The sequence below is a fragment of the Heterodontus francisci genome, chromosome 27, assembly GCF_036365525.1.
Source record: "Heterodontus francisci isolate sHetFra1 chromosome 27, sHetFra1.hap1, whole genome shotgun sequence".
NCBI classification, from domain to species: Eukaryota; Metazoa; Chordata; class Chondrichthyes; order Heterodontiformes; family Heterodontidae; genus Heterodontus; species Heterodontus francisci.
Genome location: NC_090397.1, coordinates 4,083,864 through 4,099,860, shown reverse-complemented (window position 1 = coordinate 4,099,860; position 15,997 = coordinate 4,083,864). Strand labels below are relative to the sequence as shown.

The window sequence follows — 15,997 nt, the reverse complement described above, 5'->3', positions numbered from 1 at the left end:
GCAGAGAAATGGCAGATGGAGTTCAATCTGGACAAATGTGAGGTAATGCATTTTGGAAGATCTAATACAGGTGGGAAGTATGCAGTAAAATGGCAGAACCCTTAGGAGTATTGACAGGCAGAGAGATCTGGGCGTACAGGTCCACAGATCACTGAAAGTGGCAACGCAGGTGGATAAGGTAGTCAAGAAGGCATACGGCATGCTTGCCTTCATCGGTTGGCGCATAGAGTATAAAAATTGGCCAGTCATACAGAACCTTAGTTAGGCCACACTTGGAATATTGCGTACAGTTCTGGTTGCCACACTACCAGAAGGATGTGGAGGCTTTGGAGAGGGTACAGAAGAGATTTACCAGGATGTTGCCTGGTCTGGAGGGCATTAGCTATGAGGACAGGTTGGATAAACCCGGATTGTTTTCACTGGAACAACGGAGGTGGAGGGGCGACATGATAGAGGTTTATAAAGTTATGAGTGGCATGGACAGAGTGGATAGTCAGAAGCTTTTTCCCAGGGTGGAAATGTCAGTTTCTAGGGGACATAGGTTTAAGGTGCAAGGGGCAAAGTTTAAAGGGGATGTGCGAGGCATGTTTTTTACACAGAGGGTGGTGAGTGCCTGGAACGTGCTGCTGGGGGAGGTGGTGGAAGCAGATACGATAGCGATGTTTAAGAGGCATCTTGACAAATACATGAATAGGATGGGAATAGAGGGATACGGACCCCGGAAGTGCAGAAGGTTTTAGTTTAGACAGGCATCAAGATTGGTGCAGGCTTGGAGGGCCGAATGGCCTGTTCCTGTGCTGTACTGTTCTTTGTCCTTTGAGTCCCATTCCCCTGCTCCATCCCTGTAGCCTTGCAAATTTATTTCCCTCAAGTGCCCAACCAATTTCCTTTTGAAATCATTCATCATCTCCGCTTCCACTGCCCTTGTAGGCAGCGGGTTCTAGGTCAATACCACTCACTGAATAAAAAAGATCCTTCCTCACATTTCCCCCTGCATTTCTTGCCCAAAGCCCTAAATCTATGTCCCTGCATCCTTGTACCATCAGCTAATGGAGTAGCTTTTCTTTGTCTACTTTCTGTAAACCTATTATAATCTTGAACACCTCTATCAAATCTCCTTTGCTCCAAGGAGAACAACCACAATTTCTGCAACCTAACCTTGTAGCTAAAATCCTTTGTCCCTGGAACCATTCTGGTAGATCTCCTCTGCAGTCTCTCCAGGACCCTCACATCCTTCCTAAAATGCGGTGACCAGAACTGGACGCAGTACTCTAGTTGTGGCCTAACCAGAGCTTTATAAAGGTTCAGCATAACTTCCCTGCTTTTGCACTTAGTATCTATATTTATGAAGCCCAAGATCCCCATATGTTTTGCTAATTACTCTCTCAAAATGTCCTGCCATCTTCAAAGATCTATGCACATGAACCCCCATGTCCCTCTTTCCCTTCGCTCTCTTTAGAACTGTGCTGTTAAGTGTATATTGCCTCTCCCCATCCCTTTTGCAAAAATGGATCACCTCACACTTCTCTGTATTAAATACCATCTGCCACTAGTCTGCCTATTCTGTTAGCCTATTTAGATCCTGTTTCAATCGATTGGTGTCATCCTCACTGTTTACCACTCCTCGAAATTCGGTATCATCGACAAATTTTGAAAATTTACTCTGTATTCCAATATCCAAGTCATTTATATATATCAAAAAAAGCAGTGGTCCCAGCATTGACCCTTGGGGAACACCACTGTCTTCATCCTGCAGTCTGAAAAACAACCAGTTACCATGACTCGCTGTTTTCTGTGCTTCAGCTAATTTTTTATCCAAGCTGACACTGACTGCCTATGAGCTTCAATATTGTTACTACGCCTTTTATGTGGTACTTTGTCAAAACGCTTTCTTAGAATCCATACGACATCCATTACATTCCCTTCATCAACATTCATTGTTACTTCATCACACTGGAAAAATCAGATTGGCAATAGTAGCCTGGATGAGGAGTTCATAGAATGCTTTCGAGACAGTTTCTTAGAGCAGCACGTTCTGTAACCAATCAGAGAGCGGGTTATATTAGATTTGGTATTGTGTAACGTGACAGGATTAATTAATGACCTCAGAGTAATGGCACCTCTAGGTAGCAGCGACTACAATATGATTGAATTTTCCATCCTGTTTGAAAGAGGGAAGATTGGGTTTAAGACTAGTATTTTAAACTTAAATAAGGGCAACTATGTGGGCATGAAAGCTGAGCTAGCTGAAGGATTACTAGGCTAGGAGATAGATCAATCGAGAAGCAGGGGCAGGCATTTAAGGGGATATTTCAGAATACTCAGGATAAGTTTATTCTTACTATAATGAAAAATTCTAAGGGGAGGACCCACCATCCGTGGTTAACTAAAGAAGTTAAGGAAAGCATCACACTTAAGGAAAAAGCATACAATTGTGCAAAGATGAGTGGCAGGTCATCCAATTGGTCAGAAAATAAAGAACAGCAGAGAATGACTAAAAGATTAATCAGGAGAAAGAAATTAGAGTGAGAGGAAGCTAGCTAGAAATGTAAAAATGGATAGCAAGAGTTTCTACAGGTATTTAAAAAGGAAAAGAGTAAGTAAAGTGAGTGTTGGTCCTCTGGAGAGTGAGAATGGGGAATTAATAGTAGATAATAAGGAAATGGCGGATGAAATGAACAAGTATTTTGCTTCTATCTTCACTATAGAGAATACAAAAAACATTCCAGTAATAGCTGTAAATCAGGAGGTGGAAGGAAGAGAGGAACTTGGTGAAATTACAATCACCAGGGAAGCGGTACTGACCAAACTGATAGAGCTGTGGGCTGACAAGTCCCTGGGTCCTGATGGACTTCATCCTCGGGTCTTAAAAGAGGTGGCTAATGAGGTAGTAGATGTGTTGGTGTTAATTTTTCAAAATTCGCTAGATCCTGGAAAGGTTCCATCAGACTGGAAAGTAGCAAATATAAACCCTCTATTCAAGAAGTGGGGGGGGGGGGGGGGCAGAAAACCGGTAACTATAGATGAGTTAGCTTGACATCTGTCATGGGGAAGGTGTTAGAATTGATCATTAAGGAGGCTATGGCTCGACACTTAGAAAAACTCAAGGTAATCAGAAATAGTCAGCATGGTTTTGTGAAAGGGAAATCATGTTTAACCAATTTATTGGAGTTCTTTGAAGGAGTAACATGCGCTGTGGATAAAGGGGAGCTCATTGACATACTGTATTTGGATTTCCAGAAGGCATTTGACAAGGTGTCATATAAAAGGTTGTTGTGCAAATTAGGAGCTCATAGTGTAGGGGGTAACATATTAGCATGGATGGAAGATTGGCTGGCTGGCAGAAAACAGAGAGTATACATAAATGGGTCCTTTTCTGAGTGGCAGGATGTGCCAAATGGAGTCCCGTAGGGGCCTGTGCTGGGGCCTCAACTTTTTACAATTTATATCAATGACTTAGATGAGGGGGGTGATGGCATGGTAGCTAAATTTGCAGATGACACAAGTGATAGGTAGAAAAGTATGTTGTGAAGAGGGTTGCAGACCGATATAGATAGGTTGAATGAGTTTGCAAAAATCTGGCAGATGAAGTATAATGTGGGAAAATGTGAAGTTGTTCACTTTGGCTGGAAGAATAAAAAAGCAGAGTATTACTTAAACGGAGAACGACTGCAGAATTCTGAGGTGCAGAGGTATCTAGGTGCATGAGTCACAAAGGTTAGTATGCAGGTACAGCAAGTAATAAAGAAGGCTAATGGAATGCTCTCCTTTATTACGAGAGGAATTGAAAATAAAAGTAAGGATGCTTCAGTTACACAGGGCATTGGTGAGAACATATCTTAAATATTGTGTGCAGCTTAGATCTCCTTATTTAAGGAAGGATGTGAATGCGTTGGAAGTAGTTCAGAGGAGGTTTACTAGATTGATACCTGCAATAAGTGGGTTGTCTTATGAGAAAAGGTTGGACAGACTGGGCTTGTTATCACTGGAGTTTAGAAGAGTGAGTGGAGACTTGATTGAACTTTATAAGATCTTGAACAGTCTTGACAAGGTGGATGTGGAAAGGATGTTTCCTCTTGTGGGTGAGTCCAGAACTAGGGGGTCACTGTTTTAAAATTAGGGGTCGCCCTTTAGGACAGAGATGAGGAGAAATTTTTTCTCTGAGGGTTGTGCGACTTTGGAACTCTGCCTCAGAAGGTGGTGGAGGCGGAGTCATTGAATTTTTTTAAGGCAGAGGTAGATAGATTCTTGTTAGGCAAGGGAATCAAAGGTTATCGGGGTAGATGGGAGAGTGGAACTTGAGACACAAACAGATCAACCATGATCATATTGAATAGCGAAGCTGGCTAGAGGGGCTGAATGGCCTACTTCTCCTAGTTCCTATGTTCATCAAAAAATTCAGTTAGATTTGTCAAGCACGATGTACCTTTTAGAAATCCAAGCCGGCTGTCCTTAATTAACTCAAACCTCTCTAAGTACCTGTTGATTTTTTTTCCGCCCGTTTACTGATTATTATTTGTGAAACCTTACCCACCACTGATGTTAACTTTCTGGCCTGTAGTTACTATGAATATCCTTACGCCCTTTCTTGAATAAGGGTGTCACATTTGCCATGCTCCAATCCTCTGGCAACTCTCCCGTATCTAGGGAAGATTGGAAGATTATAGCAAGCCCTTCTGCTATCTGCATCCCCACTTCCTTCAGCAACCTAGGATGCAAGCCATCCAGACCAGGTGACTACTTCACTCTAAGCATTCCCAGCCTTTCCAGTGCATACTTTCGATCAATTTTCATCCAATTCCTTTACCATTGCCGATCTTCCTTAGTAAACACTGATCCAAAGTGCTCATTAAGTATTCTAGCCTTGCCCTGCACCTCTAAGCATATATCACTTTCTTTGTCCCTAATAGGACTCAACCCACCTCTTACTACCCACTTACTATTTACATGCTGGTAGAAGATTTTTGGTTTCCCTTTTATGTGAACTGCCATTCTGTGGTCATCTGTCTTTGCCAGTCTTATTTTCCTTGTCGCTTCCCCTCTCTACTTATTGTATTTGGCCTGGTACTTTGTTGAAGAATTCACCTGACGTGCATCAGAACCCTCTTTTTTTTGTTTCATCATATTGTCTATCTCCCTCGTCATCCAAGGAGCCCTGGTTTTGGTTCCTTTGCCTTTCTCCTTGTTGGAATGTATCGAGCCTTTACCTGAAACATCTCTTGAAAGACCACCCATCGTTCTGTTACAGTTCTTCCTGTCAGTCTGTGGTGCCATTTTACCCTGGCTGGTCCCTCCTCATCCCATTGATGTTAGTTCTCTTCCAATTTAGAATTTCTACTTTAGATGGTTTCTGTCTCTCTCTCTCTCTCATACAAACTCTCTCTTTCGCCTCATAAACATATCTTTGTATTCTTTATAGTCCATCCCAGTCTGCTCCTATCTGATATGGTACTACTTCCTTCTCTAGTACTATCCAACACTCTCCTTTATGCACCTTATTCCTCTTTTCTATTTCCATATGCTGGTGCTCATCCCCCTGCCAATTTGTTTTAACTCCTCCCCAACCACATGAGTGAACCACCTCGTGAGGACATTAGTCCCAATCCTGTTGATGTCCTTTACCCTGGCACCAGCGAGGTAACACACCGTGCAGGACTCATGAAGACGTTTACTGAAATCTCTGTTTGTCCCCCTAACTATGGAGTCTCCTATAATGAGTGCATTTCTACTCTTTGCTGTTCCCTCTTGTGCAGTCTCTTGCCCAGTGGTGCCTTCAAGGTGTCGTCACTCCCAGCAGTCTCCAGTGCTGAGTACTAGTTTGAGAATGGCACACACCCCAAAGACTCCTGCACTTGTTGCCTTTTCAGGATGGCCACCCATATACTATCTTGAACTCTTACTGCCTGTGGGGTTACCACCTCCTGGAATGTACGAGCCGGGAAACTCTCCTCCTCTCTGATTTTCTGCAGTGACTCCAGCTGCCCCTCAAGCTCGGAAATCCTGAGCTCAAGCTCAAGCAGCTGGAGACATTTACCACACACGTTGTTTCCCCAAGACACATGAAGTGTTCTGAAGTTCCCAGATGCTGCTGGAATTGCAAGCAGTCGGTCTCAGTTACCCATTGATGGTCTAAAAAATCTTTATTCCCTCATTTAGAAACTAGTTAGTTGATTGTTTAAACTATTAATTTTAAATTATGCCTCCAGACCAGCGCTGCGCTAATACTCATCATTAAGTTACTTCGCCGCTCATGCTGACGATACTTATAGTTATTTTTGTCTTGCGATCCGTTCTCACACTCACTCCGCTCTGCTGCTTTGTCCTTGTACTCCAACAGTTACGCACTCCTCACCTCTGGGCTCTCCGAATAACCAGTCACCTAACTGCTGTCCTGTGACGCCGCTCCTTGATTTTTTTTTTGTTGATTTGTTCTCACAGTGCTTCGTCTATCTCATGCTGACTCCCTCAGGCTCTGTCTCGCGCTGACTCCTGCTGACTTCCCTATGATCTATTGAAATTGAAATCTTCCTTCTTTTACTTCTGAAACTTGCTTCTTAGTTGTAGGCTGAGCTACACAATCAGCAGGTTATTCTCCATCAGTCTGAGATCAAAAGTGTGTATTATTCCATTATTGTATACCCAGTTGATACCAAAGGGTTTATTCTTCACCTCAGGCTTGCTATACCAAATTACTGTTAATTTTATGGCCACTCTGCTGGACGTCATTCCAGTTTTTGTGGATGGGAGTTCTTGTTGCCGCTTGCTGTCATTGTCTGGAATGGGGCTCGAACCACTGAACCAAGGCTCACTCCAGTCACCCAGTTCTCACCACTTTAAAGCCTTGTCTTTTGACCTGCTCACCACATCTCACTAACTCTGATCATTTGTCCATGGTGATGTCTATCCTTGTGTACATTAGCTGTACTGCTTCAAATAGCCTCCTCCTCATTTGCCTCTCATGCCTGATTTCTATTGTCCTTACCTTGCCAATCATTGCTGGAGTATCGACCTATATTGTGGATGCAACTCGTGGAGCAGGGATTGAACCCTAACCCTCTGAACCAAACTGGCAGTGAGGTGAATTGAGCATTTCCCAATAACACTGCATACACTATGATTTGCTGCAGATATTTTTTATTTTTTAGTAATTATGTCCTGAAAATGAGACTGAATGATGGAAGATAGTTACCAGTCTTTGGACTTTGGCTGTTACTGATCCTTGCAATCACTCAGCATTTGAGATGTGAGCACAGTCTCTGTCTCACAGAATGGAACATGGGCTGTGTTGGAATTTAGGCTCAGAGCTCTGACTGGTTGAAATTGGCTTTGAACTGGCTGATGGGGAAATTGTTGATGGGATATCTGAGGGTACAAGAGAGGCTGAGGACTGCATGGGGAGGAGGCTGACAGGTGGGGACTCAGTGTGGGGTTGAGGTCTCCTGGTAGTAAATGGGGCCAGTGGCAGTTGGGGTCCCATTTTCAACAAGACTGTTAAATCCTGTTCCCTGATTACTGCTGAATTGTTGGAGAATCCAAAAAGTAAATATATTGTTATATTTGATATATTGTTAATCTAATTTACAATATTCCTGATGAAACGTGTCACATTCCTGTCACACATTTTTGGTTCCTCACGTTTGCATCTTCTAGCTCCACAGCCCACACTGCCAATGTATCCCTACAGTCCAACCTACTCTACTCCTTAGTTTTCTAAATTGTGTAAGTTTTGTCAATATTACATAAATATTAGACCACACAAAATTGGGAGAATTATGCCTGCCATGCCTTATTTCAGTTATTCCTCCATCACCCTCTTTCACCTGAAGACTCTACTTCAAGTTGACTCGTCGTAGCCACTGCAAGAAATCATTCAAAATTTTTTTTTCACATTCTGTCTACCCTCCCCGGATGTCAGTTTCAATAAATCTCACCTGTTTCTTTCGTAGCCATGCTGTGCTTTGTCAGCATGTATACTATTGAGATTGAAAATCTTTGTTTTTATAGGCAGTTTATTTTAATATAATCTACTACATCAACAACAATACAGTACCTTTAACATAGGATAACATCCCAAGGTGTTTTTCAGGAGCATAATCAGACAGAACTTGGCACTGAGCCAAAGAAGAGGTTATTAGGAGGGATGCCTAAAAACTTGGTCAAAGCTAGGTTTTAAGGAAGTTCTTAAAGGAAGTGGGTGAGTGGTTTAGGGAGCGAATTCCAATGTTGAGGGCCTAGATGGTTGAATACATGGCCATCAATGTTAGAGCAAAGGTAGTGGGGAGTGTGCAAGAGGCCAGTATTGGAGGAACGCAGAGTGTTCATAGGGTTGAAGTGCTGGCGGAGGTTATGAGATAGGGAGGAGAGAGGCTAGAAAGGGATTTGAACAGTAGGATCAAATAAATTCGAGGTGTTGCTGCACCAGGAACCAGTGACGGTCAGTGAGCATAGGGATGATGGGCAAGTTAGGATATGGGCATGTGTTTTGGGCGAGCTCAAGTTTATGGAGAGTGGAAGGTGTGAAGTCGGCCAGGAGAGCATTGGAATAGTTGAGTCTGGTGGTGACAAAGGCATGGATTATCAGCAGCAGATTATCTGAGGCGGGGCAGAGACTGATAACATTATGGAGGTGGAAGGAGATGGTCTTTGGTGATGGAAGCTTAGCTCAGGGGCAAATAGACAGTAAGGCTGCAAACAGTTTGGCTGCTGTCTTCCCAGTATTGAATTGAAGGAAATTTCAGCTCATCTAAGACTGGATGTTAAACAAGCAGTCTGATAATGCAGAGGGAGGTGGTGAAATCGAGCTGGGTGTCATCAGAGTTCAGGTGGCACCTGATGTTGTGCTTTCAGATGATATTGCTGAGGGGCAGCAGGTAGATGAAAACATAGGAGGGGGGCAAGGATTGATCCTTGGGGGATACCAGAGGTAACAGTGTGGGAGCGGGAAGAGAAGCCATTGCCAGTGTTTTCTGGCTACGACTAGATGGATAAGAATGGAACCATGCGAGGGCAGTCCCACCCAGCTGGACCCAGTGGAGAGGCATTGGAGGAAGATTGTGTGGTCAACCGTGTCAAAGGCTGCAGACAAGTGGAGAAGGAGGAGCGATAGTGCACCAAAGTGACAGTCACACAGGATGTTATTTGTGACTTTGATAAGGACAGTTTCAGTACTGTGGCAGGGTGGAAACCTGATTAAAGGGATTCAAACATGGAGTTACAGGAAAGGGCATGGATTTGAGAGGCGACAACTCATTTATAGCTTTAAATTGTTCCTGGGATGTAATCCAGGTACAGAGATAGTGATGTACTGAATTCAGATTGGGTGGCAGCTGCTTTCTTTCCCCCTCCCTCTCCTCTCCTCAGATTTTTATTACAGGAGATAGTTGAATCTTGTGTGAGTTTGGACATTGCTTTAATTTGCCTTTTCATTCCAATACATTTCAAAAATATATAGCAGATATTTCAGTAATGAAATCTACTGTCAAATTTAACCAGAATGGGAGTGGATTTTTCTAATTGGCACCTTTGAAAACCAAATTCAGTGTCTTTCCATGTGGGAAATCGCATGTGAGTACGAAACCGCAGTATAGGACACCAACTAGGGTGTAATTGTCATTTAAACAAAAAGTTTGAAGCTTTAGTTTCTGACCTTTCAGTTTTAGTTAGTAGTTGTTGTTATAACTTTGGACAACGTCCAGACCCTGATGATAATGGGGAGCAGGGGAGGGTGAGGTCAAGGCCTGTGATTGGCTGAGGAACTTGGCAAAGCTGGGGATTGAAAGCCCTGCTGATCTTCACTCCGGGGCCTCATTACAATATTGTTGGGCTGCCTCCTGCCTGGCAGCTGGTCACATTGACAGCCTGGCCAGTGGGTGGGAGGGAAACCCAGTGGCAGGAGGCTGCATCCAGGGACCTGTTGGGGTGGTCCATGGCACGGATGGGAGCGTCAATTCCAGGCTTGCGATCAGGGAGTTCGAGGTGGGGGGGTGGTGGGGGAATGCAACTGGAGATCAGAACCTGGGAGGGAAGGGCAGGCGGGAGATTGGGGCCTGGAGGGTGGGTGGGGGAGGCTAAAGATCAGGGCATAGTGGGGAGTGGGGGGAGGCTGGAGATTGGGGCCTGGAAGGTGGGTGGGGGAGGCTAAAGATCAGGGCATAGTGAGGAGTGGGGGGAGGCTGGAGATTGGGGCCTGGGTGGGTGGCGGTAGGCTGGAGATTGGGGCCTGGAGGGTGGGTGGGGGAGGCTAAAGATCAGGCATAGTGGGGAGTGGGGGGAGGCTGGAGATTGGGGCCTGGAGGGTGAGTGGGGGAGGCTGAAGATCAGGGCATAGTGGGGAGTGGGGGGAGGCTGGAGATTGGGGCCTGGAGTGTGAGTGGGGGAGGCTGAAGATCAGGGCATAGTGAGGAGTGGGGGGAGGCTGGAGATTGGGGCCTGGGTGGGTGGCGGCAGGCTGGAGATCGGGGCCTGGAGTGGGGAGCGAAGGAGGCTAGATATGGGGCCTGGGGGACAAGGGGAGGGCAAGCTGGAGATGGGGGCCTGAAGGGTGAGGGTGGAGATGGGGGCTTGCGGTTGAGTGCAGGTTGGAGATCGGGACAGCTGTGGGAGGGGGGGGGGTGGGGGGGCGTACCCTGGTTTAATGGATGTCCATAACTTCCTTGGGAAGCATGGAAAAGCATTCCCTGCCCCTCCTGCCCACAAGGAGCCATGAAAATTATGTTTTAAATTTAGCTGTTGGGCCTTTCCAGGTTTTGCCCAAGAGGGAAACCCTCACTGCCTCCTCCCTCTCATCTTTGGTCTCAGGCTGATATTATAAGTTGGGTTCTGCTGATGATATCAGACCTGATCTGCATATTTAAAACATGACCCCGCTTTCTTTCCAAAATAAAAACAAAAAATGCTGGAAATACTCAGCAGGTCTGGCAGCATCTGTGGAGAGAAGCAGAGTTAACGCTTCAGGTCAGTGACCTTTCATCAGAACCCGCTTTCTTTCTGCTGGTTAACCTGGTTACCCCCTCAGCCCTGCCTGGGTTCCCTGAGTGGCCAGTTAAAATTAGAGCCATGGAGTCTGTGCAGAAAAACCCCTAACCATTGATTCTTTGTGTGCAGGACTCTTATTCATGGAGATAAGAAAGGAGGTTTCTCCATCTTCTGGGCAGATGATGGACTGGATACTGGCCCCATTCTTCTGCAGAGACAATGTGATATCGACCCAAACGATACTGTTGACTCGCTGTACAACCGCTTCCTGTACCCTGAAGGGATTACAGCAATGGTAAGGACTTTATATTTAATTCATTCTTGGAATTTGGGCATCGCAGACAAGGCCAGCATTTATTGCCATTGAGAATGTGGTGGTGAGCTGCCTTCCTGAACTGCTACAGTCCTTGGGGTGTAGATACACCCACAGTGCTGTTAGGAAGGGAGTTCCAGGACTTTGACCGAGCGACAGTGAAGGAACGCCAATATAGTTCCAAGTCAGGATGGTGTGTGACTTGGAGGGGAACTTCCAGCTTTTGGTGTTCCCATGCAGCTGCTGCCCATGTCCTTCTAGACGGTAGAGGTTGTGGGTTTGTAAGGTGCTGTTGAAGGAGCCTTGGTGAGTTGCTGCAGTGCAATTTGTAAATGGTACACACTGCTGTCACTGTGCGCTGATGGTGGAGGGAGTGAATGTTTAAGGTGGGTGGATGGGACGCCAGTCAAGCAGGCTGCTTTGTCCTGCACGGTGTCGAGCTTCTTGAATATTGTTGGAGCTGTACTCATCTAGACAAGTGCACAATATTCCATCACACTCCTGACCTGTGCCTTATAGATGGTTTGGGGAGCAGGGAGGTATGTTACTCATTGTGGAATTCCCAACCTCTGGCCTGTTCTTGTAGCCACTGTATTTATAACTGGTCCAGTTAAGTCTCTGGTGGGGGATTCTGTGATGGTAGTGCCATTGAATATCAAGGGGAGATGGTTAAATTCTCACTTGTTGGAGATGGTCATTGCCTGCCACTTGTGTGGTGTGAATGTTACTTGTCACTTATCAGCTGAAGTCTGAATGTTGTCCAGGCCTTGCTGCATGCTGGCATGGACTGTTCCAGTATCTGAGGAGTTCCAATTGTAGAACGGCCTCAGCAGATTGGAAGTTAGCAAATGTAACACCACTATTCAAGAAAGAAAGAGAAAAAATGGGGAACTTCAGACCAGTTAGTCTGACATCAGTCGTTGGGAAAATGCTGGAAACTATTATTAAGAAAAGCCTTAGCAATGCACTTCGAAAATCATAGTATGATCAGACAAAGCCAACGTGGTTTTACGAAACGGCAATTGTGTTTGTCAAATTTTAGAATTTTTTGAGGATGTAACTAGTAGAGTAGATAAAGGGTAACCAGTAGATGTAGTATACTGGGATTTTCAAAAGGTGTTTGATAAGGTTCCATACAAAAGGTAAATACGCAAGATGAGGGCTCATGGAGTTGGGGGTAATATATCAGAATGGATAGGGGGTTGGTTAACAGACAAGCAAAGAGTAGGGAGAGGCATTTTCAAGTTGGCAGGCTGAGACTAGTGGACAGGTTAAGTGAGTGGGCAACAAGGTGGCAGATGGAGTATATTGTGGGGAAGTGTGAGGTCATTTACTTTGGTAGTAAGAATAGAAAAGTAATATTTCTAAAAGGTATGAAACTTGTAAATGTTGATATTCAGAGAGACTTGGGTGTACTCATACGAGGAACACAAAGTTAGCATGTAGGTATGGCAAACAATTAGAAAGGCAAATGGCATGTTGGCCTTTATTGCAAGGGGATTGGAGTACAGGAATAAGGAAGTCTTGCTCTCTATATTTAACAAAAGATTTGCTCGCCTTGGAGGCAAGTGAAGGTTCACTAGATTGGTTCCTGGGATGAGGGGGTTGTCCTATGATGAGAGGCTGAGTAAATTGGCCCTATACTCTCTGGAGTTTAGAAGAATGAGAGGTGATCTCATTGAAACATACAAGATTCTGAAGGGACTTGACAGGGTAGACACTGAGAGGTTGTTTCCCCTGGCTGGGGAATCTATTACATAGGGGCACAGCCTCAGGATAAGGAGCTGATCATTGAGAACTGAGATGAAAAATTTCTTCACTCAAAGGATTGTGAATCTTTGGAATTCTCTACTTCGGAGGGTTGTGGATGCTCCATCAATGAATATATTTAAGGCTGGGATAGATAGATTTTTGGTCACTCAGGAATCAAAGGATATGGGGAGTGGGTGGGAAAGAGCAGTTGAAGTAGAAAATCAGCCATGATCGTATTTGAATGGTGGAGCAGGCTTGAAGGGCTGTATGGCCTATTCCTGCTCCTATTTCTTATGAATGGAACTGAATATTGTAAAATCATCTGTGATTGTAATAGCAATATAACCTCCTCCTCGCATACCTTAACCCCCTTCCCTACAGTTCTCGAGACCACCCCCTCCTCACCACAACACTTCTAAAAGCAACTTCCACACATAGAAACATAAAAAATGTATTTCCCAGAAGAAGGCCAGTCAGTCCATCATGTCCATACCAGTTGAAAAAGCGCTAGTCCCTCAATCCCACTTTCCAGCTCTTTGTCTGTAGCCCAGTAGGTTTTGGCGCCTCAAGTGCATATCAAAGTACTTTTTCCAATGCGACATGGGTTTCTGCCTCTACTGCCCTTTCAGACACTGAGTTCTCAACCCCCATCTCCCTTTGCTTGAAAGAAATTCTCCTCAACTCCCTTCTGCCAATTACTTCAAAATTATGCCCTCCTGGTTATTGACGTATTTGCTAAGGGAAATAGGTCCTTCCTATCCACTCTATCTAGGACCCTCATAATTTTATGCCTAAACTAAAACTAGCTATGGTCTGACTGGTATTTATACAGCTCCAGCATAACCTCCTTGCTCTTGTAGTCAAGGACTCAGCTAATAAAGGGACGTATGTGCCTTGTTGACCACCTTACCTGCTTATCCTGCTACCTTCTGGGATCTGTGGACATGCACTCCAAGGTCCCTCTGTTCCTCTCCACTTCTCAATGTCCTACCATTTATAATGTATTCTCTTGCCTTATTTGTCCTCCCCAAATTCATTTAAAAAAAAATGTATTTAGCGATGCAGCACTGAAACAGCCCCTTCGGCCCACCGAGTCTGTGCCGACCAACAACCACCCATTTACACTAAGCCTACATTAACCCCATATTCCCTACCACCTACCTACACTAGGGGCAATTTACAATGGCCAATTTACCTATCAACCTGCAAGCCTTTGGCTGTGGGAGGAAACCAGAACACCTGGAGAAAACCCACGCAGTCACAGGGAGAACTTGCAAACTCGGCACAGGCAGTACCCAGAACTGAACCCGGGTCGCTGGAGCTGTGAGGCTGCGGTGCTAGCCACTGTGCCGCGCAATTACCACACATTTCTGTGGATTGAATTCCATCTGACCAGTCCATTGATATGTTCCTGCAGTCTATAGCTTTCTTCCTCACTATCACACAACCAATTTTCATATCATCTGCATATTTATTAATCATACTCCCTACATTTTTCCTACTCCTACATACTCCCAATCATTGTTGTATACCAAGAACAGCACAACACCCAGTATTGAGCCCTGTGGAACTCCATTGGAAACAGACTTCTGGGGGAAATTTATGCTCTCTTCCATGGCTGCTTTGGAGATGGGGAGAGTAAAAAATTGGGTGGGAAGGTGGTGGGGGGATGGGTTCCCTCTGCCTCTGCCAAAATTTAGTCCGGCCAATAAACCCCCAATTAAGGGCCTCTTTCTGCTGCAGCTGCAATTAGCCTTGTGGTGGGCAGCCTTGTCATAGCATGGGACTGTGTGGGCTGCTTCCTAGCTCCAGGGGGCGTGGTGGTGGTGGGGGGATTCCTTGTTAAAAGGCACTTAGTGCCTGAACAAGAGACCTGGCATCAGGAAGGGGGGGTGCCTGCGGAGAGCCACCCCCTGTCCTTGCTGCTGAACCCCCACCCTGAGAGACCCCTCCTGCCCTGACCCACCAGTGGCCTGGGTCCAGCAATGCTTCTCGGCCTCCGGTAGATGCTCCTCCTGCAGCAGCCACCGTCTCCATGATGATTGGCACTAGATTCAGCAGGCCATCCGGGCAAGAGGCAACGTGGGGATCTTGGCGTCGCTTTTTCCAGACATTGAGACCCGCCCCACCAGAATAAAATCCCCTGCCCAAGTCACAAAAGCATCCGCCGACCATAACTCTTTGCTTCCTGCCACTTGTCCTAGAATCCCATGGACTCTTAATTTTCTGGCCAGTCTGCCATGTGGGACCTTATCAAAAACCTTGCTAAAATTCATGTAGCCTACATCAAATGTGCGACTCCCATCAACCCTCCTTGTTATCTCCCCAAAAGATTGTAACAAAATTGGGGTGGCAAAGTGGTTAGCAGTGCAGCCTCACAGCTCCAGTGGCCCGGGTTTGGTTCTGGGTACTGCCTGTGCAAGTTCTCCCTGTGACTGTGTAAATCTGAGTTCTTTTTGCCTTCAGTCTGGTTCAGTAAATATACCGAGTCGGATGTGTAGGTAAAATCAATTACTTTATTTGCAGTCGCCAGCGGACTTACTCTGAGAACAGCGGCACTGACTCCACCAGAGTCTGTCGGGTCCCCCCCCCAGAGTAAGTGAAGTTTGTGATACAGGTACTACTGTTTATACATAAAGATTCATGCTACACCTCCTTGTTTAACCAATCAGTGCGGTACAATTCGACTTCACCCACGTGGTGACATGCAGTACATCTGTTACTGAGGTTGCAATACACTCCATTCTCAATACATACTTGTTACTAATAAAATATTGTTTTGTACCAGCAAGATAAAACAAAGCGGACAAGCAAGCTAATTAGCAAGAGCATAGGAATCATCAATAACCATGCTGGTCTCACTCCCTACATGGATCATGAGTTCTGTATCCTGCTATCTCTATTAGGTTTACATTCCTGAGTGTTTCGTGCAGTCTGCAGCTACAAGTAGTGGCAGTT

At 45.3% G+C, this 15,997-nt stretch overlaps 1 protein-coding gene across 1 annotated transcript in view; it reads left to right on the top strand.

The window, feature by feature from the left end:
• aldh1l2 (aldehyde dehydrogenase 1 family, member L2) overlaps nucleotides 1-15,997 on the top strand; it is a 146,803-nt gene that overhangs the window by 23,470 nt on the left and 107,336 nt on the right. The window contains exon 4 of the mRNA XM_068058744.1: nucleotides 11,104-11,269. Coding sequence (XP_067914845.1) covers nucleotides 11,104-11,269 — 166 coding nt within the window. The remainder of the gene's footprint in view (nucleotides 1-11,103; nucleotides 11,270-15,997) is intronic.